General features: G+C 38.0%; 1 protein-coding gene across 1 annotated transcript; it reads left to right on the plus strand.

Annotated features, from left to right (window-relative positions):
• The first annotated feature begins 3,833 nt into the window (after nucleotides 1–3,833).
• Nucleotides 3,834–24,677, plus strand: LOC119786410 (lanC-like protein 3). The gene is made up of 5 exons (XM_038289730.1): nucleotides 3,834–4,514; nucleotides 19,036–19,159; nucleotides 22,207–22,404; nucleotides 22,486–22,693; nucleotides 24,092–24,677. The coding sequence occupies exons 1-5, from the start codon at nucleotides 3,981–3,983 to the stop codon at nucleotides 24,249–24,251; spliced, it is 1,224 nt and encodes a 407-aa protein (XP_038145658.1). The 5' UTR covers nucleotides 3,834–3,980; the 3' UTR covers nucleotides 24,252–24,677.
• Nucleotides 24,678–26,027: the final 1,350 nt, after the last annotated feature.

Genomic DNA, 26,027 nt, shown 5'->3' on the forward strand with positions numbered 1-26,027 from the left:
CAGCACCATGGACAGCGGCTGAATGAGCCTACAGCCCTCTGGCGCCACCTGCTGGTAATAATTACTTACCGTTGAATGTTAAATTAAGGTTAAATGAAGATACCGCTGGATAGTGTACATACTGCAATGGCGAAAGAATTATTCGCAGAATGAACTTCACAAAAAACTTTTTTTTAATGGCGTTTAAGACTGTATAAAAATAATAATAATTTAAAAAAAAGTCCAAAATGATTGACCGACGGCTGAAAACAAGGGGTTTAACTAAGAAATGGGTTGAATTATTTTTAGTTTCAATAAGTTAGAAGTGAGGTCCAAAGTTACATTACAGTTGTCCATAGGGAAAACAGCTGAGCTGCTGATCTGAGAGATCTGCTATACAAGAAAGTAACAGAAGAAAAAACACAAAGGCATTTCAATCATTTTCTCTCTTTCCGTTTCTCTTATTTTAACTAGCGGGATCTAGAACAGCTTATGTTAGTAATCCAAGAGATAATTCTTCAATGATTTTGTGCTTGCTTGTTATTTAACGTTGCATCGTGCAATAATACAATAGAATAGAATTCAACTTTATTCTCATTACAAATTCACAATTACAAAGCAACGAAATGTAGTTTGTGTGTAGTGCATTTAAAAAGATAAGATGTGGTTATCTAAAACTATAATTGGTGTCAGATGAAAAAAAGATAGTAGATTGAAAAGAGATTTAAGCTGAAAACATGCGATGAATAATATTTTAAAAATAAACATACTTACTTTTGTAATACCCAGCTCAACTGGGAAAACTTGGGATTGTAGAGAGAAACTAGTGAACTGGAACTTTTCTGCCATTTCTCTTGTAATAATAAGTTTCAATCTATTCTTTCTAGCTATACTGTCATCAGATTCATGTAGTAGATCTCAGTAGCTCCTCCAGAGTTACCTCTTTGCTGCCTTTCAAATTATGGGTCTCTTCAGCCAACCCATCAGTTTAGATACAGTATGGGACCATGTCTACATACTCTTCTCCTTTCTATACTGATTCTGCTTGTTCACAAACATTTCTAAGTAATCACAGAGGCCTTAAGAGAACAAATTAATTTATACTTTTTATGTTAAACAGATGTAGGGCTGAAACAATTAATCCAATTAATTGTGACTAATTGATTATTGAAATAATTGTCAACTGATTTAGTAACTGAGTAATTGTTTGCTGGTGTGTAAAGATTCTAAAACATGCCTTTAGCTGACCCACTAAGAGCAGAATTTATAACAAAATTGTAAAAAAAAAAAATAGATAAACATTTGCATTTAAGATAAAAAAAAAAAACGCTCCAGCCGTTGAACAATACCTCCTTAACGACCGACTCTTAACAATCATAGACAGGTTTCAGGTATTACAGGAGACAATCCCCCCCTTAACAGCAATCCCCCCCCTTTTAACGACCGACCCTCAGAATCATACACAGGTTTCAGATATTACAGGCTAACAATGGAACCAAACGACCCATTCATCGGTTACCATTTGCATGTTTCCAGGCGATACAAGGCTTTGTCTATATAAGACTCAAACTCACTGCAATCCAGACATTGGAATTGAGAAAGCTTCCTGGAGAGGTGGAGAAACATCTTCAAATCTTCGAAACCAAGTCCAGTGGATATTTTTTGAATTTTTACGGAATGACTATGACCTGGATGACTGAGAACTTTCATCAGCAAGATAAAAAAAAATGTTTTTCGTCTGTCAATATGCTCTATTCAGAGCTACCTAAGTGGAAAACTTTTTGTTTCACCTAAAGAATCTTATGGAACCTTTTGCTATCTATCAATATTAATCAATCGGGAAAAAAAATAATCAACAGATGAATGGATTTGCAAGATAATCGTTAGTTGCAGCCCTAAACAGATGCATTCTGAGAGTTGCTGGTTGACGTGGGTTTTATTTTGGATATCAGTGTGTATGGGTTGGGTCACAGATGTAACTTTCTGAAGAACTGGTGGAGACATGTCCCCACAAATAATTTCAATACATAGACTTTGGCTCTCAACAATATGTGGAACAATTTTCTAAATTTGATTTCGCCGCTTTTGAAGGAGGATAATTACTGGTGTAGCTGAAAGGGAAAACATCCATCAATCAATCCAAATTTTTCTGGATGGGTGATTGAATTAACCTAAAATTGCGTACAAACTAGGGAGGCATGATATATTGCTGTTGGCATCAGAATCGGCTGTTATTCATCCTTTTTTTATACAGTAATGTCTAACTATAGACTAAACATAAACATCATTGTATTTTTGTTCTTTTGTGATCTCAAACATAGGAAAGCATTCAATAAATATATGTTTGACCTAATTTCTGGAAAATACAAACCCTATTAAAAGCGTTTATGTCAAGTACTGTAACTGTAAGTCCATCAGCCCCCACCCTTAGAGTGTCACCACGAAATTTCATCACAAAGTTACACCCTTGGGTTGGGTACATAGTCCCAGGAGCATAGGTTTGATCTCAACTTTGGTAGGGACACTATTGGTCTTAAGTTGAATTGGTCTGATGTCTTTGGTCCTACGCATTATGCATGCTCCTATTTTTTTTTATGCTTGACGTAAGCATCACGGCGCATTTCCTTGAAAGAGAAAACAGCATTTTTTGCTACATTTATACACATTTTATAAGGACTACACACAAGATGCTGTTTATCAATGTTTGAAGCATCAGTGGCTCAGAAAAATGTAAAATTGTTACATTTGAACTTACCAGGGACTAAGACGGAGGGTATGTGCCTTTTCAACCAAATATAGTCTAAATATGTCTGTTGTATGTGTATTTATCCGTCATTTTCTATAGGTAATATGCAGAGGTAAACAGAGGTAAAACCCACTCTTGTTTTTTTTATCTGATATGCTGATATTCTCTGTATTGTAAAACAAAGCAAAATAACAAGGGACTACAAATAGAGTTATTGTATTTACATGGGTGTGGGAACTATAAGAGGAACTGACAGTCAGCATTTAAAATATTGACTTCAATATACAAGTTGTGAGAAAAGAAGCTACTGCTACAACAACGCTGGATTGTAAATTATAAACATGTTTTTCACATAGAATTATTGGTAGGGACAGGTAGGTCGGGCCAAAATTTTGGTAAGGACCTGTACCTATGGTCCCTATGTCAAGATTAGATTGTGATGTGAGGACCCAAATGCAGAGACAGGGAGGCAGAGGTGAGTTTCTCGATGATTTAATTAAGAGTAAACAAACAACTGAGGCAGGAATCCAAAATCAGAAAAAAATCAAACATGAAAACAAAGTCAAACAAACCAGAAACCATGGAGACGCCAGGGGGGAAACTATCACGAGGAGGAGGACTCAGAGAGAGGGAGTTAGAGGAAGTTAGATGAGGAACCATCACCGAGGAACTGAACAGAGAGTGTATTTATGGGAGACTGAAACAAAGAGAGGACTAACAAGCAGATTGGAAGCAGGTGTGAACAGAGCAGAACAGGAAAGGAGCTAGGGAAAAAGGAGAACAAAAGAGGACAGCAGAGGGCAAGAAATAAAAACCTGAAAACTGAAAATAACCAGAAAACACAACAAAATAAGAATTAAACCACTAAAACCAGAAAACATGGAGCAATGTAAAACTGAGGACTCAAAAGAAAACATAACAGAACCAAAACTGTGAAACCATATGCACACCTACGCCCATGCATAGTCCTAACAAGCAAATATGTAGAATTTCCTCTCAAAATATTCCACAGTCTAAAGGAGAAGCACTGCTTGATGCAAACTCGCTCCTCTCCACCTGTGTGCATCAGGGCTGCTGCAGCTCCTGGAGGCGGACAAGCTGCGCGTCCCATCATCCATCCATCACCGCTCCCATCCAATCAGCTGCGGCCTGAAGGAACCTGGTGCGCAGTCCAATTGTTTTTCCTCTCCTATCCTTGGATACCTAGAGCAGAGAGAAACAGAGAGGGAGCTCAGGTTTTAGCCTCTTCTCCGTCATGGAGAACACCCGCTGCTTCGCCAACCGCTTCTCCGACTACAGAGGCGCGCTGCTGCCGGGCCAGGGCGCGGAGGCCGTCATCCCAGCAGTCGTTGCCAAAATTGAAAGAATCTTAAAAAAGGTTCCCATCGACATCAACGACTGCGATGGGGGGCTGTACGACGGGCCGGCTGGAGTGGCTTACATGCTGTATCACGTCAGCGAGTGTCCTCTGTTCTCCGAGCAGCGGGAGGTCTACCTGAAGACGGCCAAGCAGATCATCGACGTGTCGGTGAGGTACGCGGACGCAGAGCCGGACAAGAACATGCGAGCCGCCTTCCTGCTCGGCGGGGCCGGTATATACGCGGTGGCCGCGATGATATACAAGTCCTTGGGCTTGGCCGATTTCGTGAAGCCGCTGAGCAAGTTTCGGAGTCTGTGGGAGGTGTGTGCGCCCATCAATTTCCTGGAGTGCGGCTCCGATGAGCTGTTCGTGGGGCGGGCGGGCTACCTGTGCGCCGCCCTGGTCCTGAAACAGAAGCTGGGCATCGAGGTGAGACAGACACCCCTGGATGACGCATTTTAGTCAAGAAAGATGAACTATTTCACTGTGACTGATCAGTACTGCAAAAAACATGTTTAAAAAAACATCCACAAAACCTTACCTTATGTTGTTTGAAGGGTGGATTAGCCTATTATCAGTATTATTTGTGAAAATATGTTAGAATCGGTTTAAATCCAACAGCAACAAACCATTTCATCACTGTTACATTGGTACAAACCATGTTCATAGGTGGATAATCATTTCTTCTGAGAAATATCAAACCAACACCTTCCAGTCATCGCCTAGGAGCTGCTGATTTTCTATAACTGAATCATTAATCTGAACTGTTCAAAATGATTCATTCTGTAAATGATAGGAGTCACACAGATGTTTCTGTTTTGGAAAATGCAAATGTTTTACATGATGCTTATAGTGCATTCCTTCCAAAGCCTGATTAAAATGAGACATTAAGATATTGTTTAAAAAAAACAAAACAAAAAAACATCCTGCTGTAGAAAAATTATATGATATGGAGAGGGGAAAACTACAACAAGTGCAGAAAATTATAAGCTGTTAGTTTCTTGGTTAATTGACAGGTTATAATATTTATAACATATTATCTCCATAGTTCCTACCTGCTCTAGAAGTTTATTTTTTTTAAACAATCCATCATAATCATGTTTTCTCTTATTTTATGTAAATGGACTGCTGTTTTTTTTTTTTCATTTTATTGAATTATTTTATTTTGTCTGTCTTTTTTCCTGAGAAGTTTTTTTTTGTTATGTTGGGAAGTCTGTTTTTGAAATAAAATTGCCAGTTGTTTGTCCTTTTTATTTGTTGTATTCTCCCATTTGCATGCCTCCATATACTGTTTTTTTTTTTGCCTCTTTCACAACTACAATATTTTGTCCTACTAAGCTAAAATGATCAAATTACTAGAATTATTTGAAAAAACAGAAAACAAAAACCAATGAGACTTGTAAGAAATCTGTCAAGTACCATCTATCTGTATCTGGCAATATCCGAAATAGGAAAGGCTCCACCAGTGATCAGCTCCAATGTGATTACAAAATTATCAAAAGTTATTTCTGGCTCTAACAAATTGTGGACACCTGTGCAAAGCCATACTAGCAACTGTACACAGTCCTTCAATTGTTTGCCAAAGAAGACATTGACAGGCCTGAAGGGAAATGGTGATATTTTACGAAAGTATGAAAATAGTTGCTCTATTTGAGTCTTGTGTCAATGTACAACTTTAAATTAGGCCTTACCCTTTAACAACCATCTCAATATAGCTGAAATACATTGTCTAAAGTAAACACGAGAAAATGAATAAATCCTAAAATATTTCAATTTCTATCTACTTTTTAAGATCAAGTTCAAATGTTTCAGGACACCAAACAAATGCTGATATCAGACAAAGGGAAGTTGATTGAATATAAAGTTTTTAAAAGATTGAACGATAATATATCTTGTGTGAAATGTATAATTGCACCTTTGATGGGGGTCAGATGGAGCGGTGGGCCAGTGTACGGCAGCCTTGCTTCTGTCAGTGAGCCCAAGGGCAGGTGTGGCTACAATGTAGCTTGCCACCATCAGTGCGTGAATGTGTGCGTGAATGGGTGAATGACTGAAATTTAGTGTAAAGAACTTTGGTCAAGTCTCCTGACTTAAAAAAATGCACTATAAATACAGGCCATTTACCATTTTCTGTGATAAAAGCTCACTATGATTCAGCACATTTTTGGATATACACTATATTGCCAAAAGTATTTGCTCACCTGCCTTGACTCACATATGAGCTTAAGTGACATCCCGTTCCTAATCCATAGGGTTCAATATGACGTCGGTCCACCCTTTGCAGCTAGAACAGCTTCAACTCTTCTGGGAAGGCTGTCCACAAGGTTTAGGAGTGTGTTTATGGGAATTTTTGACCATTCTTCCAGAAGCGCATTTGTGAGGTCGCACACTGATGTTGGACGAGAAGGCCTGGCTCTCAGTCTCCGCTCTAATTCATCCCAAAGGTGTTCTATCGGGTTGAGGTCAGGACTCTGTGCAGGCCAGTCAAGTTCATCCACACCAGACTCTGTCATCCATGTCTTTATGGACCTTGCTTTGTGCACTGGTGCACAGTCATGTTGGAAGAGGAAGGGGCCAGCTCCAAACTGTTCCCACAAAGTTGGGAGCATGGAATTGTCCAAAATGTCTTGGTATGCTGAAGCATTCAGAGTTCCTTTCACTGGAACTAAGGGGCCAAGCCCAGCTCCTGAAAAACAACCTCACACCATAATCCCCCCTCCACCAAACTTTACACTTGGCACAATGCAGTCAGACAAGTACCGTTCTCCTGGCAACCGCCAAACCCAGACCCGTCCATCAGATTGCCAGATGGAGAAGCGCGATTCGTCACTCCAGAGAACGCGTCTCCACTGCTCTAGAGTCCAGTGGCGGCGTGCTTTACACCACCGCATCCGACGCTTTGCATTGCACTTGGTGATGTATGGCTTGGATGCAGCTGCTCGACCATGGAAACCCATTCCATGAAGCTCTCTGCGCACTGTTCTTGAGCTAATCTGAAGGCCACATGAAGTTTGGAGGTCTGTAGTGATTGACTCTGCAGAAAGTTGGCGACCTCTTCGCACTATGCGCGTCAGCATCCGCTGACCCCGCTCCGTCAGTTTACGTGGCCTACCACTTCGTGGCTGAGTTGCTGTCGTTCCCAAACACTTCCATTTTCTTATAATACAGCTGACAGTTGACTGTGGAATATTTAGGAGCGAGGAAATTTCACGACTGGATTTGTTGCACAGGTGGCATCCTATCACAGTTCCACGCTGGAATTCACTGAGCTCCTGAGAGCGACCCATTCTTTCACAAATGTTTGTAAAAACAGTCTGCATGCCTAGGTGTTTGAATTTATACACCTGTGGCCATGGAAGTGATTGGAACACCTGATTCCAATAATTTGGATGGGTGAGCAAATACTTTTGGCAATATAGTGTATGTCCAAAACATTATAATAGAATAGAACTTTATTGATCTCACATTGGAGAAATTTACAGCTGCCACTCTGCAGTGAAAGGGGAGCAGTGTGGGGTTAAGGGTCTTGCTCAGAGACCCAGAGTGCAGCCTGTGGGGATCAAACCAGGTACTTGCAACCTTCTCAGAGCATAAAGGCACTGCTCTAACCACTTGGCCAACACTCCCCTAACAGGCCAACCGTACCCTAACTTTTGAAGATACACCTTAGCCTGATTACTGCCTGATTTCTAGATTCAAGCAACTGTTTAAATAGAAACCATTTGACAACATGAAGTAGGTTTAAAGGCTAATATTTAAATATAAGAAAACAAATTGTGTTGTAATATCTTTAGTTCTGCAGTAAGACAATTAAATTCACAGGCAAATTTAATTTTGAATTCAACCCCCGAATAAAAATATATAATATAAAGGAGAAATGTGTAAGTGTGCAAACCCATTTTCATAGTTATGTTCCTGTTACACATTTGCACACAATTTGTTTACATGACTTTAGTTATGGTACTGCATAGATGGAAAAAGCTTTTTCGGCTCTCTTGTGGTTTTAGAAGGAGATGAATGGCCTTGAGAGACTCATCAGAGATTGGTTCCTGACATGATAGAATAAAAAGAGACAAAGTAAAATTAAGTTACCTAATGGGTAATTTTAAATGTCCATGCTGCCTTTTAATTATTTATTTGTTTTTCATATAAATAAACATCATTTAATGATTAAAATGCTTATTTGAGAAATTTCTCTCTGGGTCAGATAATCAGAATATTGGCGAAAATGTTTGCTGTGGAGCCTTAAGAAGCATACATCCCTAAAATGTTTTAATTTTAAATTCCATGGGGTGCATTGGTATTGACAACATTTGCAGCACATCTGCAACACCTGCATTAGTTAGATTTGAGGATGGTTCACTATTGTGAACAAGACTTTTAAACTGCAATTCATCAAATTACATTTAGGTGGCAATATGATTGGATGAAAGAAAACATCTGTTTTGTAGAGAAGTTTTAAACATCACACTGTAAACCCCAACAGGTTCAATGAACTCAAAATATTTGATAAAACTGATTACCTCAAAATATTTAGCTATGTTAAAGAATATTTTAAGTAATTTCTACTTAAAATGAGACTTTTGTTAGTGCTCAAAATCTTTGAGGACAAGGATAAAATTAAAAAGAATAATGTGAGAAAAAGATGTTTTAAGTAATTACATTAGTTAGACAAGCTCTTTACACTTAAAATCTTTGGTCAAATGAACAACATTAAAACAAATAATTTCAACAAACAAACATTTTAAGTAATTACTACTCTAAACTAGAAAAGTTATTCACACTCATTTATTTTGAGGAAGTTGATGAACTGAAACATAATAATTTCACAAACTAACATTTTAAGTAATCAATACTTAAATTTTTGATAAGTTTAATGAACCTGATCATTTTGAAACTAATGTTAAAACTAACAAAATTGACACTGGACACGGAGTTGATTTTTTTAAGTTATCACCCCTAATAATATATTCATGTTATCACCATGACTCATTCAGTTTCTCAGACCTAAACATTGTCAATTCAGCCTTTTATATTTTTAAGTTGACTTAACTGTATTTAAACACATTTTATTGCCTGTATATGTTAGCAATTTTTCTCAAAATCAAATATATTTTATTTGTATGATTCAAATAAAAAAATATTCAAAAGACAATTTTACTGCAGATTCCATTTATTTATGAATTCCATTAGAATTCAGAACAATGTCCCCAGCAATGGGGTTAATACAGAAAATAAAATAAATAACAACCACATTTTCAATCAAAATGCTGAATAAATACGGTTTTATTTATTCAGCAAATAAAACCGTAAAAGATCTTTTAGTTCCCAGTGACTTCAAGGCAGACCAAAGCATTTCCGTACGAAACTCTGGGACCTCAAGCCAAACACTGAAATTATCAAGTCAAAAACAATTACAAATCTGCAGGTCTGTTCAAAGCTGCCTTCTGAAACATCGGCTTCTCTGTATCCACAAAAAACGAAAAATTGGCCAACATAATAGGCCGATCCAAAAATAATAGGCCAACAATAATAGGCCAACATAAATAAAAAAGCGAAAACAAAAAACAAAGACAAAATGGTTGCTTGAGTATCACCATGCTGGTAGTAACAACGACATCTTTCAAGCAGACTGCTTACTCATCCATCATCAGATCATTTTTAAGGCTAAGCAGTCTCGGAGGTAACCGCTTCAGGTCATCCAAACCCATTACAACTTTCTGAATAAAATTGAATGTATATGTCAATTTCTTGGGATACTGTAGATGTAGTGCATAAATCAAGCCAAAAAGCAAAATGAATGTCTCTGTTAACTGTGCTATAGTATATCACATACCACAATCTCTCCCTCAAGAACTATAGAATGTATTGCAGGACCAAACTTCACAAGGGAGACTGTATCATTCGAGACAGTGAGAACAGCTACAGTTGTATCCGAGAGGTCTGGCAGGTCAATGTCTTCTGCCTAAAGAACATGACAGTAATTAGTTAATGAGTAGAGCAGTCAATGAAAAACACTACATGTGTATTTAATATGAAATACCAGTGAATGAAAAGTTCAGGTAAAATTCCCAAATATGACATTCTTGGAGAATTACTGTAGTACAGTATGATTCAATAGCTTTTCTGGTGGCTAGGAAGAGGGTTGTGGTTGTTGTCTTTTGGCAGTAACAGAGGGTTAAATAGAAAAAATATATATTTATAGAGATACACAAACTAAGAAAAAGAAAGAGTAAAAGAGTACACACAGTTGAATCTAGGGCTGCAACTAACGATTATTTTAAAAATCGATGAATCGGCCGATTATTTTTTCGATTAATCGATAAATCGGACAAAAAATATTTTTTATACTAACCTCTTTATTCCAAAATAAACATTTTAGACAGAACAAACAAGCAGACAAGTACAGGTTGCTCATTAACTGTACTGGTGCAATATGAAAAATAAATGTTTGTGTTAAAACTACGCAAACTTACATGAGAAATGTAGCTGTACATCCACAAAATATAGGCTACTTCGTTTCATAAAGCGCAAAAAAAGACAGGCATTTTTGTTTTTAAAAGCCCCTAAGGGGTTCAAACAATAGGTCCCCCCATTTCAACAAATGAGTTTTTTTAGACTAGAACAGTTCTGCCTTTTAAGACAGGAAAGTATAACAGTTAAAGTTGCTACTTGAGAAAATACTGAACCATAGAGATAAAAATAGCCCTGTGATTCAAATTATAAATTGTATTTGGAATAAAAATGAGAGAACTAGGGGTGCTAAAAAACACATCCTCTAAAGACAGATATTTACATGGGAATGTGGCATATAATTAATTGACATTAGGCTTGTCCCGATCCGATCCACGTATCGGATCGAACGCCGATATTGGCAAAAAAATGCGTATCGGCGAAGTATGTAAAAATGCCGATCCAGACTGCCGATCCAGTTTAAAAAAAAAACTCTGGTCCGTATTTTCCAGTTTCACCGATTGAAATGATCCATTCCACTATTTTGCGCCAGTGTTCCCCGAATCCGGTCCGCATTTTCCAGAACACCTTCAACACACCCACAGGTCTTTTTGGGTCTGTCTCCCGGCCTAACCATTAAAACAGGTGAATTGGAAGATAGCGGGGAAAATGTCAGCCGTGTGGGATTATTTTATCCTGCACGATGTGTAGATGGAGACTAGGTGTGGAGGAGATTGGGGAGTATAAGGCATTTTTGTGTAATAGTTCACTATTATTTGCACTGATTTTTTTTAAGCAGTGTCTTTTTTCAAGACAATTCTAAGTTAATAGAATATTTTCCATATTCTGTTTTGCATTTTTATTAAAACTTACAGTAATACTTGCACCTTTAACTGTTTACGGTTTTACTCTTCACTGTGCAATTTCAGATTGCTATTCATAATTTTGTCCAGTTTGTGTTTATCTCTTAATAAACAGGTAAGTTTGTTGTTACCAATCATTGTGTTTTATTCAATCTCACCTAATTCAGCTGGCTAGATGTTATCAAGAGTACTAAAACCCTTTTCAACATGAGTCTTACAACTAAGGCTAAATACTTTAACTTAAACTTAAATACATGCTCGGATAGGTTGGTATCGGCCAGTATCGGTATCGAATCGTAAGTCCAAAAACAATATCGGTATCGGATCGGAAGTGCAAAAACCTGGATCGGGACATCTCTAATTGACATATTACTGATCTTGCTGGATTTTATTCTGCTTTACTTCCATAAATTGCAGGATCTTCTTTACTTTATCTTTGCCAGAAGATTTAAACTTTAAAAGCCTTGCCCTCATAATTAGCAAGTTAATTTATTTATAAAGGCTGTTTTAATTATTGTGATCAATTTGCGCCGTCAATCCCCGCGCATGCGCGCTTCATTTGCAGTCTGGACGCTGAGGGTAAACATCCTGCGGCTCTGACTGCAGCGCTGAGAGGGACTCCTGTGGGAGAACGGGGTTGAGATGGGGGAGGCGCCTCACGGCAGAGTAGGAACGATACATGCGTTCACGTAAGAGTCTCCAAAGGCCGCCAGTGACACCGTAAAAAGTTTCCAGATTTGTCACTATTCGCTTTTTTTTTTTTTAAACAGTCGCTGGAGGGGTCTGAAAAGTCGCTAAATATAGCGACAAAGTCGCTGAGTTGGCAACACTGCGCACCTGCGGTGCTGACTCGCTCTGCCGTAATTTTTTTTTCTTCCCCCGTTTCAGTCAAGTGGCAGTGATGACGGCTGCGGATGACGCATTAATCGCGCGACACAACTAATCGATGATGAAATTCGTTGCCAACGCTTTTAAAAGTCGATTTTTATCGATTTTATCGATTCGTTGTTGCAGCCCTAGTTGAATCATAAACTTACATTCCAGGTCTTAAAAAATCCAGCAGCATCTTCACGCAGGAAGATGGGAAGTGCCTGCAGAGCAATTGTGCGTCTGCTGTTAACATCAACGTCTTCCTAGAAGACAGAGGGATTGTGGGTAATGGGAAGACAGAATTGCAGAATAAGCAGAATATTAATCATATGCATATATTAAATAATACTATAGTACAAATTGTCATGAGGTAGGAAATGTTACATACAAGGAGATCATAGGTCCTGAAGATGTTTCTTAGCAATTCAGAAGTTTTGCCAGTGCGGGGCGCTTTCTCACGGTACATCGTCATTAGCCATGGCATGTACTTATCAAATGCAGAATAAAATGTACTCTTTAAATTTAGATTTGTTAATCGATGGAATTCTGCACAAATCTGAAAATGCAAAAAGAAAATTGGTCACAATGACATTAAGTTATATATTGCTGCAGCATGGCATCACTACCCATAGGTCAAATTATGCTAAAATAGTTGCACTTCCTCACAACTGGGTGTCTGTGTTAGACCACTTCCTGAGGGGTGGCTACACTGCTAAATATTATTGGCTGTAGAGCATGTCCGATTTTGATAACGGAAAAAGCTACAGGTATCTTTAGTGAGGATAAGTCTGTTTCTTTAAAGCAACATTAAAGCACTTTTATTTGTTTATCCAGCACCTACTTTGCAAATAACAATGTCCACAGATAGGGTAGAGTATGTTGCATGATTTTATGAAAGTATGATGTTTTGGGACATCGAAGCAAATAATCAAATTAGTAGTTTCTTACGTCTGATGAGTGCCACTAAGATATTCTCATTAGAGAGCAGTAGCCAAACTTAGATATTGTATTTTTATGGCCTAGTTTACCAGACAGGATGTTTACATAAATCTGTTTTAAGGCTTATTTGCACAGATAAGATTTTTTAGGTATGGAGGAACAGCTCTCCCATATATAAAAATAAATACATAAATAAATACATGCTCAATAAATAAATAAGCATTCAATTAATTACCCCCCCAAAATACAATGAATAAATATGTGGGTAGAAGTTAAATTATACAGTGAGACATAAATGTATTTATATTAATTGGCTTCTTTATTTTTTCACCTTTTTGTAAACAGTTTTATTTGTTACTTGAATCGACTGTTTAATTGAGGTCTGAAGAAGTTTTCTCTAAGGGAAACCCTAAAGAAATCAGATGCCTTTTGTAGGGTTTTGTTTTCCCTAGAGATGTCCATTGAATGCAAACTCACAGCTATGTCTCCAGGTGTAGAACACTACACAGTACCTTTAATTTGGTTCTAATAACAGCAGATTGTTTATTTTTTTTATTATGCTGATCATAAAACAATTTTTACACTGTGTTATGTAATTGGCTGATCTTTAATAAATATTTTAACCAGTGTATCAGACACATTTTGAATTGATATTAGGTTGGTAAAACTTTAAGTAGCTTCTGATGTAGTTAAAGCTGAAGTCTGTAAGTTTTTAAAAATCACTTTTTTGTCATATTGGCTAAAACTGTCCCTATGCCCAGACAGCAGTACATGTGATATGTAACCTGTGAAAAAAACTGCTTCAATTGGTACCGCCTACTGCCTGTATTTCAATCTGGAAAGAATAATTCGGGACGAGTCAAAACAACCAATCACAGCCAGAGGAGCGTCTGATGGAGTGTCAATCACAGCTCACACATGCTGAATCCCGCCCCCCCCCTTTCTGGTCGCATGCGGTAGCCACGCAGATGCTGTGAGAGGGGTGGAGCTTGAAGGTGGGGCATGAGTGAAGCAGAGAGGGTGGGGGAGTGGCGTGAAACCTGTTTTTCTTCAAATTTTCAGTCGAAGTCTGCTCTCTTCTCAATGTTACGGACTGCAGCTTTAAGCTACTGTTAACATATTAGTGTAACTTAGCTTGCTATAATTCTTTAGGTGGTTGCTTTGGTGTAGTGAAGCTTAATTTATTGTTGAGTAACTGATAGCTTAGCTCACTACACTGGACAAGTAGCTTGCCCAACACTGCCTATCAGAATCAGACACATTGACAGTGATCATGCTAAGCTAGGCTATTGTCGGCAAGTTTGGATATTACTTGGCTTCCTATCATAGGCTCAAGTTATGAAACATTGCTTCGGCGTCTGGCTGGCTATAACTTTCGCGGCCAAAGTAGTAGGCTTAACACCAGAAACGGATGATAAAAGATATCTGGTAGTGCTAAAACCATACGGTTTGTCTGTCCTGTTTTCCACTAAAGTAGCGCAAAAGGCTAGCTGGCTCACAGCTGAGACAACGAACTTTAGTTAACTCGCAAAAACAGCTGAGGTCTGCCCGCTGGAAGACGACAAACAAATAAATAAACAAAGTAGCCTACAAGCGCGTTCTTACCTTTTGTGCAGAGAGGCTACGGTTTGCAGCCTGATGTTGTTGATGATCTCCTCAATGTTGTTGCCTGCCTACATCCGAGTGAACAGCAGTCACTGCAAACATCTAGTCATACGATGTCAAATTGTAACAGATTACATTCACCACAATCGATCATAGACTAGTTCTACGGAACCCCGAATGATTCATAATTAAATAAATTAAAAACTTTATTAAATAAATACCATTTTGATAAATAACACACAAATATATTAAAGAATAAAAATATATATTTCATAATAACATTACCTTGTTTTTATTTCATGACCATATTATATATTTGTTTGTTATTTATCAAAATTATATTTATTTCATAATTTTTATTTATTTATTTAATTATGAATCATTCGGGGTTCCATATAGTTCATCCACCATTCATTTGGGATATCCGATTTTTTGTATTTTTTTTATATTGGTTTGTTAGGTTAATTGCCATGTTGATATGAACCTATCCAATGAACTGGCACGTCATTATTACGTCAGACGTAAATTCAATCCACTCTTGAAAGGAATGAGTTTGGGGGTCAGTTCTACTCATATACTAAGAGTTAATCTTGTCAAAATAATCAATAACTGGGTAACCAGTTGAGTGAACTTAAAACATTTGTGGTGCCTAAACAATATGGCAGCTTTGAGGACAGCTCTGCAATTGTATTGAGTTTATAGCACTGTTGGGGAATACAGTGCAGCTGAAACAATCATCCTGAAGTAATTAGTCACCTGCTGTCTTATTTGGTAATATTTAATTGAAAGCATGTTGAGTTAAGCTTTCTAAATAGTGACTAATTTTAGAGCAATAGCATACACATCAGTGCAATACTTTAAGCTAACTCCAAATAATTCTTTGTTGCAAAATACATTTGCATTTGTCCCTGTCAGAGGAGAAATTTGTGTTCCCAAATAGTTAGAAAATAGACCACAGAACTCCTTTTTGTGTGATGTTTTCATATTGGTAACCTACAGTTAAAAGTATTGTGGAGGATTTTTTTAAATACCTGCCCTCTCCACTTTAAAAAAAAAAATTGCGAGCAAGAGCATGGATGAGCCAATTTGTCCTTGTGCATGGCCTCCTTAAAAAGTGATGTTCTCATACAAGCTTACTGTGTCCACATACAGCGGGGACTATATAGGGGACTTTATAGCAAAGTCAGTTAACTGACCGTATGGACAGACGATTACTGCTTTTTGCTCTGTTGGTCACGTAATTCCTCCTCCCCTGTGCGGTGCCTGCACCATCATAGTTATTAGTCTCCACAACAGCCTATTAGTAGCGACAGACTATAGCGACAGCAGGCCGCTGTGAGAGCAAATCGTATAGTGCTTTGTGAAGAGAGCTCTCTGCACATAGAATTCTGGGATATATCTGCCTCTGAGGTTGAACTTTAATGACTGTCTGAAACCATAGCTGACCATAAATATGAGGCTGAAAATGCTCATGCACAGAAAAAGATAGCTAACAGGACAAGCATGTAGGACAGCTTTACATCAACATATCACCAGAATGATTAACTAGAAGGAAATAAAAGATCATCCTCTATACCTTTGTGTTTCAGATTATGCAACATGTAGTTGTTACACCTGCAGGTCCTCAGGCACTGCTTTACATCCCGCACATATCGGCTGTGGGGGCAAAAGAGGAAAATACAAAACAAAAACAGGGCAAAAGTTCATACATCTAAATATTAAGTGAGCTGTGTTATGATAGTTTACCAGAAGATTATGAAAGTATATAATAACTAGAACTGGAAGTTATAGTTAATGAATAGGTCATTCAAATCAAGGGTAAAACAAATTATTATCAGTTGAATGATTATAACTGTAATTTGCTTACTGACCAGGGTTTTAGCCTCTTATCTTAAAGGTTGGACTCCTGAATTCGACTGTAAAATATTCAGTTCTTTTACTAATTTAGTCATTTAGGCTATGACTGTCAGCAATGTTGTTAACCACCAACCAAATAAATATGTCTCTGTTCATTCGGATGCTACTGAAAAAAGAGTGAATCCAACCTGAGTGATAAATCGTTCACTGTGTAAAATAAGCACAAAAGACCACAGGTTAAGATAGAATGGTACCTTTATTACTTACAATCCCACAGTATTATATCTAATAATTAAGCAGACACCAAACGCTGCAAAAAATAAGCAAAGATAAAATAATAAAAGGGGAAGAGGGGTTTAAAAGTCTGTTTAAAGTTTGAGGAATGTTTGAAGCTTAAGGTTTAATGCATTTGAAAGTGTCCTTTAAAATAGCAGTAGATAAAATGTGAATTAGCCCTGACGCAGAGATGTTAACTGCAGTCAAAACAGTACAGGAATGCATTAAACAGCAGTTAGGCTGAACAAAGAAGAGGGTTAACTCACGATATAGCCTTTATAATGTGATGCAAAAGGTAGCGGGAGCTACAATGCTAGCCAGTCCACTGGAGCAGTTAGCTTCAGAAACTCGTTCAGTCTATGTTGTGAGCATCAGCATTCACTTAAACTCTTAAAACCATAAGCAGTTGAATCAGAGAGGTTATTCAAACAAAACACCAACACGACTACCTATTCTACCTAGTTCACTCAAGTAGAGCACTTATTAAGTATCCGATGGAAAGGAGGGGGAAGGATGATGTTACTGTTTTGGTTCGGTGGAGTGAAGGCCTTCGGCACGGTCCGGTTTTCTGCAGACCAGTCTTCTGGTCTTCTGTCCAGTCCGTCAGTCCAACAGCAGCTCTAAGATATATATAGATCAATTCGATGCAATAATAAGAGGCGACTTTGCAAAGAGGTTAATTTTATAACTCACTCCCTTTTAGCTATCATGGTAAGCTTGCCGCATACTTCAAACAGAAGCTCCTGTGTGCTACTCCATCTCTCTGTCTCAGATAGTCATGGACCTGGCGGCTTCTAATGGCTCCTTGGATTGGAGGGCCCCGTTTTTCAGCGGTTAGATTCAGGTTAGCAGAGCTGGATTACCTCTTCTCTGTCTCTGCTGCAGAAGGCTTCAGGAAACACTGCGTTCAACTTGGTTTGAATCGCAGGAAGAATAAAAACACTGTGTTCAGGTCCTTCTGAATCACAGGAAAAAGGCAGTCTGACTCGGTCCAGCGAGCGCAGACTTCTCAGGAGGAATTTGGTCGCTACTGAGTGAAGCCTTCAGATGGGGAGTGCTCACACTAGCCTTATGCAGCCTAGGGTCATCATCAAATTAGAACGATGAAACAGGAAGTTACCTCTTTTAAAACCTCAGAGGGGTGTATCTTCAGAGGGAAATAGTTCCGGTTACATCAGTGACACTTGATCCAAACAGCTGCTACTTTCATGTGTGGACACCTAAGAAAAACAAATAAAAACTGTGATCCTGTCTAAATATGACTATAAGCTTAAAGTGGAATAAATTATTTTTTTGCATTATTTAAAAAGTAAACCCTAAAAAATAGATACAGGGACCAATAAATTATGGCTTATACAATTATTTGAAATGTATTTAGTATTATGTCTTTAGTACAGGGGCCACAGCAGGGGCAAAGACCAGTTCTACAGGGGCCCTTGGGCCTGCTGGCCCCTGTCTAGAAATGCCCATGCATATCGGGATATTAGTACTCAATGACTAAACCAGTTATAGTAAAACAGTTACTTGTTTCAGCATCACAATTATCTTATAATTACCAGAATCAAACTAGTTTTAATGTAGACTTACCCATTGGTAATTATCCTAAAGGTAATATTAAAGATGATATCCGATAAAGGACCTTGACAGGACTTCATCTTCAAATGTTCTATTCTTGATTGTTGTCACAGCAGTTTCAGCCTCATCTATTTCACTCTCCCCTCTTGCCTGACTAAACAAGACATAGAACACCTTTGACTTTCTTCATAGTTTGCTTCCTTAGGTGACCTTTATTCTCCCTGACGCCTTTAGTCTCTTTTATTTCTGGCCTTACCAGGAATCTCTGAGTCAGTACTGGCAGCTTTTTCCTGGAGCATTTTTTGGATTTGTCTTATTAGGATGGATGTTGCCATCAGTTTATTGCATTAATGACTTTTGTGTCTTAGAGAGTAGGATTGTAATTTGTAGTTATTCTAGCAGAAGGACAAATCATTAGTGGTGCTTGAGAGCTTCTGACTGCAGATTAATCATTGTCTTTATTGTAATGAATGCATTACAGATAACATCTGTGTGTGTTCGTCTTTCTGCAGATTCTAAGCAAAGATCAGATCAAATATATTTGCCAGGCTATCATTGAGTCAGGAAAGCAGTACGCCAGGAGGAAGAGAAAGCCTTTCCCGCTAATGTATTCATACTATGGAACAGAATACCTCGGTAAGAACATTAACTTTCCCCTTACTTATTTCATTTTTTTTTAACAGTTTTCTACATAAGCCCTTAATCATTCCTAATTTATTTACAAGTTCCCTTGAAAAAGCCTGGTTTTGTTTTTTGTTCTCTTTTCAACTTTGTAAAAGACCCTTAGATGATCTACTGATATAAAGAGAGTGTGCCATTTTAAAACCTTTGTACAGTCCTGCTTCCTCAAATGCCTGTCATAACGGTTTTATCACTTTTAATGATAAAAATGTATTGTTCAATTCCAGAACTTCAGTAATGTGGAAAAAAAAATATGAACACCCCATTAAATATTCAGTTTCTGAAGAAAATGTTGAATATTGTTTCATTTTTTTATTTATCTCTGGAAAACCTGCAGGTAAGCACCTGTAATAAAGCTAATTTTAAATGTTAATTGAAATGTAAGAAAAAGGCATTTATAGCTTAGGAAAAAGTTACGACACCCTACATTCTGTTTCCTAGCCACACACCTTTTTTAAATAATAGTTTCACATATGTTTTTGTAGTCTGGATCACAGAAAGTTTTCTCTCCCCCTCACCTTGTGAGATGTTTGAAGGGCTTCTCTTACAGTCAGCCTGTTATGCGGCATCATAACTTTATGAGTTAAATAAAGTTATGAAATTTGACCTCAACATGAACTACTTTTCATTTCTTAATTCTCAGTATCCTTTGGCAGATTAAATACTATGTTTTATATCAGACACAGCCTTATTTTTTTAAATAGATAACCTCACATTTTCCTCAAACGTCCTCTGATACACCTTAGAGGTCATGGTGGATTTTATGCTGTCCTGGTCCATTTGCAGCAAATGTTTATCATCATGCAGTCTCTTTTTCAAGTAAACTTTATTGGACATGTATTACATCTATGCATGGTGATTGCTCTGGCTATAACTGCCAGGAGAGTCCCACGCTAAATGGCTGAGGTGTAAACAGGGTGACCCTATTTCAAAAAGCTGAGTAATGATGTAACCATTTAAATCTAATGTGATGCAGCTATGTGTAAATTTAGTTATCATGGACAGAAATATATGCTTGGTTGTGTGAATCTAATCCTGCATAGAAATTACATGTTTTGAATTTAGTTATTACCTAAAATGTTTTTCCATTGTTAAAAATTGCTATCAAATATCCATATTTGCTATAAAAACACAAGCAGACTGGTATTAGGTGTCCTGATCTTTATACATGACTGTGTCTCTGGCTGTAGAGCTGTTGTGTTCATATGTGTAAAGCTAACTGTGCTTTTCCCGACTGCATCAGATGAGGAGAAGCATCAGGGCTGGAGTTCCTCACTAACTTTCAGACAAGCGCAGAGTTCATAGTAAGCATAGCCCTGCTGGTCACCTCTGCATGGTTTCATCATCAACGGCTGATTGAGGGGTGAAACAAGTTGACTATTTTAAGAGTTTTAAGAGTTGGGCGCTTGTTTAGGGATCTGCATGTGTTCAACTTTGCCTGTCCTGAAACCTTTGCTTACCGTTTACCGTTTGTACAGTAGGTTTCTGATCCTGAAAGAAGACTGCAGTGTTTGTAAAATCCCAGAGAGCTTTGGTTGCACTGCATGTGTTTAGCGATGTTAATGACTCTCTGTCCAGGATTCATGTGATTTAGCTCCACCTTTCAACGATCTGGCCTGATTTAAACCCAGTGGTATTGGTTTTTGGGAAAAGGGTTTTCCCAGTTTGTAGGTCAGAGTTATTTTCAGTTGCGGACCTGTGCATCTTATTTATAATATGTCATGCTATTGACCCTAAAACAGATTTATGAATGACAATTTTGATTGCTTTTGAAAAAAACAAAACACCCAAAATATTCTGTTATTTAAGTCAATTATTAAATCAAGAATAATATACCTTTATTTACCAGGCTACATATGGCAAATATGTCAGTGAAACTGATTTTGAGACAATTTGAAGGCACAATCAAATTTGCATTAGTTTTGTTTTTCTTTTAGCCTATATATGTCAATTAATGTAAATGTTAAAAAAATATTCACCTATATACAAAACCAGACAACCAAATCTGTGCACAGCCAAAGTTGATTACAAGAAGCCTATGACTCAATGACACACACATGGATCCTGGAATGCCTGAAGTCCTACAAGACCAACAGCCCTCTAAGAGCCTTCATGTTAAACTCCATGGTGCTGTGGAAAACCACACATGAGATCAACTTCAAACCACTTGGAAAAATCTCCATCAAGTCTGGAATATACCAAAGAGATGCTCTACTCCCCCTTCTGTTCTGCATAGGCCTGTACAGTCAAATAATCAACAAGACTGGCTATGGATACCAACTTGTAAATGGGGCCACCTCATGTACATGGATGACATCTTGCTGTTTGCTACGAGTGAATAAGACATTGACTTGCTGATCCACACCACCAGGATGTGTGCATCTGCGCAGAATACAAACTGGCGACCCACAGGTCAAAATGGGAGCCACCGCCTAAGGTGGTGGAGAATGGCAGAGCTAAGAACCTGTGGGACTTCCAGATATATCAAACCCTTTTCATAATTTTTAATAAGATTTTTAAGTGTTTGCACTATTTTAACAACTTCTCAATGGTGACTGAGCTCCAAGTTTTTGTAACATCTTCTTGCCATCATCCTAATGTTTAGCTCCTTCCATCAGTTCTCTTCTATATTCAAGTCAGAACCCATGCTGGGATGATCCAAAGTTGTATTTGTCAAAACGAGTCAAATAAAAATTAAAAAACTTTAGCCTACACCTTCCAGGGGGGTAAAGAAATGTTGGGCTTAACTGATATTGAAGCCAGATGTCATTGATTTACTCGCAGATATTCTCCAAAGTTTTCTCATTGCTGCCAGGTATAATTGCTGAGCCAGGTCAGTGAGCTACAAGAGGCAAAAAGAAGTCTACATGCAGTCTGTTGTCAGTGTTTTATGCTTGTATCTTGCAAGGCTGTGTCTGTTTGTGTGCCTGGCATAGTGTTGGCCTGCATGCCTGGTTTCGTTGGTGCGTGCATGACCCACTCCTCACGGTGCCTCCTTTTAGGTGCAGCCCATGGCCTATCTTCAGTGCTGCAGATGCTGCTAAGCTACCAGGATATGCTCAGTGGGGCGGAGAAGGACCTGGTGTGGCAGAGCGTTGATTTCCTAATGAGCCAGGAACAGAATTGCAACTGGCCGGCAGAGCTTGGGGCCATCATCGAGAGAGAAAACGAGCTGGTGCACTGGTGCCACGGAGCGCCGGGTACAACAACTGTTAATGATGTCGTTTCACATTACCTGTTGCATATTGTGGTTATGCTAATGGTTCCATCTCGTCCTGCAGGTGTGGCGTATCTCTTTGCAAAAGCCTATCTGATCAATAAGAAGCCACAGTATCTGGACACGTGCATCCGAAGTGGGGAGCTGGTCTGGCAGAAAGGCCTGCTAAAGAAAGGACCTGGCATTTGTCACGGGGTTGCAGGCAGCGCTTATGTCTTTCTGCTACTTTATCGTCTCACAGGCAATTCGAAATACCTCTACCGTGCACAAAGGCAGGCAATACATTTTCATTATTCCCACTGGTCTGAAGTAGATCGGCCATAGACCGTCTGTAAGATCGAAATTTCATGAGATGTGTCTGAAACTGGCAGTAAATTTGATTTTCCCAGTATGTCATAAAATGGTTGCTCAGTTAAACTAAACTTTCTTTCTGACCTTCATTTTAGTTTTCACACAGCAAAAATATGAACTAAGATGGGAGAAAACTATTTAATTGTACTTTATATCTAAATTATTTAAATGTATAGCAAATAAAGTATCGACATTAAAACAAGCTTCAATTTTCCCAAGAGAGATACCGTAGCTCCATGAACCACTGCTGTTTATTTTGTTCAAATTTTGGACCAAGATTTAGCTTTATGATATGTTGCTAAATATTTTTGTCAGGCTGCTTAAATTAACATTATTTGTCCAAACATAATGTGAGCTTAGACCTCAAAAGAGTTCAAGTCTGTTCTTATCAGACTATATTTCAATGGCTTGTCAAAATTTATTAAAATTAGCTTCAATATTATTTTTCTTGAAACAGGTCCGTCTCTCTTGTTAGACTTCAGCTGATGGAAACTCATGTTATTATTTATTTTCTTCTTCAGTAAAAAATAATATAAAGGAGTCCCTGATTATCCCTCATGTCATGTAAAATTGCATAATTTCTTTTTCTGGATTATGGCTTTACTCTTTTAATCTTTAACTTTCGAAAGCTATGATTTTTTTCTGTAACTAACACCATCAACTTGTGTTTCAACAAAAAAAGATGCATTTACCAATTTAGAGATGTTCTATAAGCTACAGAGAGGTAAAGAGATACCATTTGAAAGACAGAATTTATTTAATTTTTAATGGATTTCTATCCTGTTTTATACCTCCCTTTATTTATGTTTTCATTACTCATTCCCATCCATCCATCCATCCATCCATCCATCCATCCATCCATCCATCCATCCATCCATCCATCCATCCATCCATCCATCCATCCATCCATCCATCCATCCATCCATCCATCCAGCAACACAGAGGTAAACAGGACAAACAACCTTTCACGCACACACATACACTTAAGGAGAATTTAGAGAAGCCAATTAACCTAACGATCATGTTTTTGGATTGTGGGAGGAAGCCAGAGTACCTAGAGAGAACCCAACCATGCACAGGGAGAACTTGCAAACTCCATGCAGAATCGGGAATTGAACCCGGAATTTTTTTGCTGCAAGGCATCAGTGCTACCCAACACATTGATGTGTTTAGTACCTATTTTCCCTGCTGATGTTTATCTTGAACACAGCTACATGTCGTTAATACAAATATACACCAACCAATGTGATCTGCATCAGCAATCAGCTGCTGCCAAGTGATTTCATCGTTTACTTTCTGTTTTTTTCTTCCACTTACAGGTTTGCAGAGTTCATCTTCACTGAGGAGTTTAAAGCAGGCTCGCTCTCTGTCACCAGCATCTACAGTCTGTTCGAGGGCCTCTCTGGGACTGTTTGTTTCCTGGTCGACCTCCTACAACCAGACCAGTCAGAGTTCCCTCTGTTCAGTGTCTTTGTGTGAATAGAACCAGCTTGGCAATGTCTCCTGAACCTGAACAGAGGTTATGATTGTTACCCTAAAATTCTTCAAGATAGAATGAAAGAGACTGTAAAACAAGGATAGATGCTGTGATTGCTACAGTAGATAAGTGTGTTAAAATAAACCAGCCAGTCACAGTAGATAAAGAATGGTCTTGTTTTGTTTGGATTAACACCCTTCAGGTTTATCAGATTTGCTGTTTCCCTGTAACAGAATCCGTCTCACTTAAGCAAGCTAATATGAATGTTTATAGAGACTTCAACCTAAGTTACATATTAATAAATCTGCTTCTGATTTCACATATCGCCAAAGTTGAATAGAAAATAATTAAAATTGTTTCAAATTTAAAGGTATAATGGAAGATTTTGCTAATTTTTTAAAAGACCCGCCCTCTCCACTCAAAAGAAATGCACATGCACAACCCTGTTCCCGCTCCCGAGAAGGAACGCCTGTTAAATGTGTGCAAAAACATGCACGCTCTGTTTAAAAGTTGCTGTTTGCATCACTCATACAAGCTTATTTTCCAAAAGCAGGTTTTCAATTTTTAAACTATTTCAGACTTGCCAAAGGTACGTGAAAATTGGGAAGAACACGTGGGACGGCCTTACGCAAACATATTTCCAGAATGATTGCCAATTAGGAGAACCGCTTATTTTGATTATCCACCTGGAAAAAGAACATCCTCCACTATACCTTTAAGGAGAACAAGAGCTATAATACACAAAGGAATACTCATTTTCTCAGCCCAGTGTTTGGGTACATTTAGCACTAATTCTCTGTAAAAACATTTAACAAAAATACTTCATGAAATTCATTTTCATAATATCAGAACAGAATATAATCAATCAACAAACGCTGGCAGCTTGTAAATAACTGTTGAAGGGACAAGTGGAAGCTAACAGCTTGCTGTTTAGCAGTGCAAATGCAAATCTGTTTACAGTATAAACAGAATCAAGAAAAGGAGAATTGATCTCAGCTGTAGTTTTTTTTTATTTCTCAGGAGTGTCCGCTAATGATGAAATATTTTTTTTGCATCTTTCTGTGCAAAATCACGGTTAATGTATTTACTATAACCTGTAGCCACTGCAAAGGCAAATAACTACTCATGACATATTCTGTCACATAGCTTCTTGTAACTATCTCTCAAAACTCCAGTCTGAGTTTTAGCTGAAAAAAAATCATTCACTGAAGAGCAACAAACTACTGTAAACTGACTGAATGTGCATCTTAATCTTCCAAGATGCTGCTCTCAGTGCAGAGATAAACTATTGCACTATTAACAGCCTAAAGTAAAGGAAGTCACACAAAAGTTAATCATGCTTTAAAAAATAAAAACAACATAAGTCACATAATGCCTTCAAAGTTTTCACCAGCTAAAGATCATGCAATGCAGTGAGTTTACGTCTTTAGTGACATAATCTTTCACTTTGCCATTGCCAAAACCTTAAATAATTGCTAAATTAAAAAGAGGAATTACTGACATTAAGCTTTCACCGTTACTGATGTCTGTAAGAGTACAGCTGCTGTGTTGATACTTTTAATCGTTGTAATAGTGTCACTATGTGTTAAGTGTTATGGCTCACCTCTTTGACGTGTGTGGCTGTTTTTTGTGTGTGTGATTCTGTTTCCAGCTCTGTTTCCTGCTGTGTTGGAGCTTTGAAGATGTAAGATGGTGTGATTTTTTCCACTCTGTGGGAAAAGACAATATATAGTTCTAGACTGTAGCTTTGTGGTGGGAAAACAACAAACAAGCAAAGT

This window comes from Cyprinodon tularosa, unplaced genomic scaffold (assembly GCF_016077235.1).
Source record: "Cyprinodon tularosa strain WSP-4 unplaced genomic scaffold, ASM1607723v1 ctg270, whole genome shotgun sequence".
NCBI classification, from domain to species: domain Eukaryota; kingdom Metazoa; phylum Chordata; class Actinopteri; order Cyprinodontiformes; family Cyprinodontidae; genus Cyprinodon; species Cyprinodon tularosa.

Excerpts from the sequence above, each read along its gene's own strand:
- LOC119786410 (XM_038289730.1), top strand. The coding sequence starts at position 3,981 with ATGGAGAACACCCGCTGCTTCGCCAACCGCTTCTCCGACTACAGAGGC. Across the intron at positions 19,160-22,206 it reads CTATGGAACAGAATACCTCG|GTGCAGCCCATGGCCTATCT; the intron begins GTAAGAACATTA and ends GCCTCCTTTTAG. Across the intron at positions 22,694-24,091 it reads TACCTCTACCGTGCACAAAG|GTTTGCAGAGTTCATCTTCA; the intron begins GCAGGCAATACA and ends TTCCACTTACAG.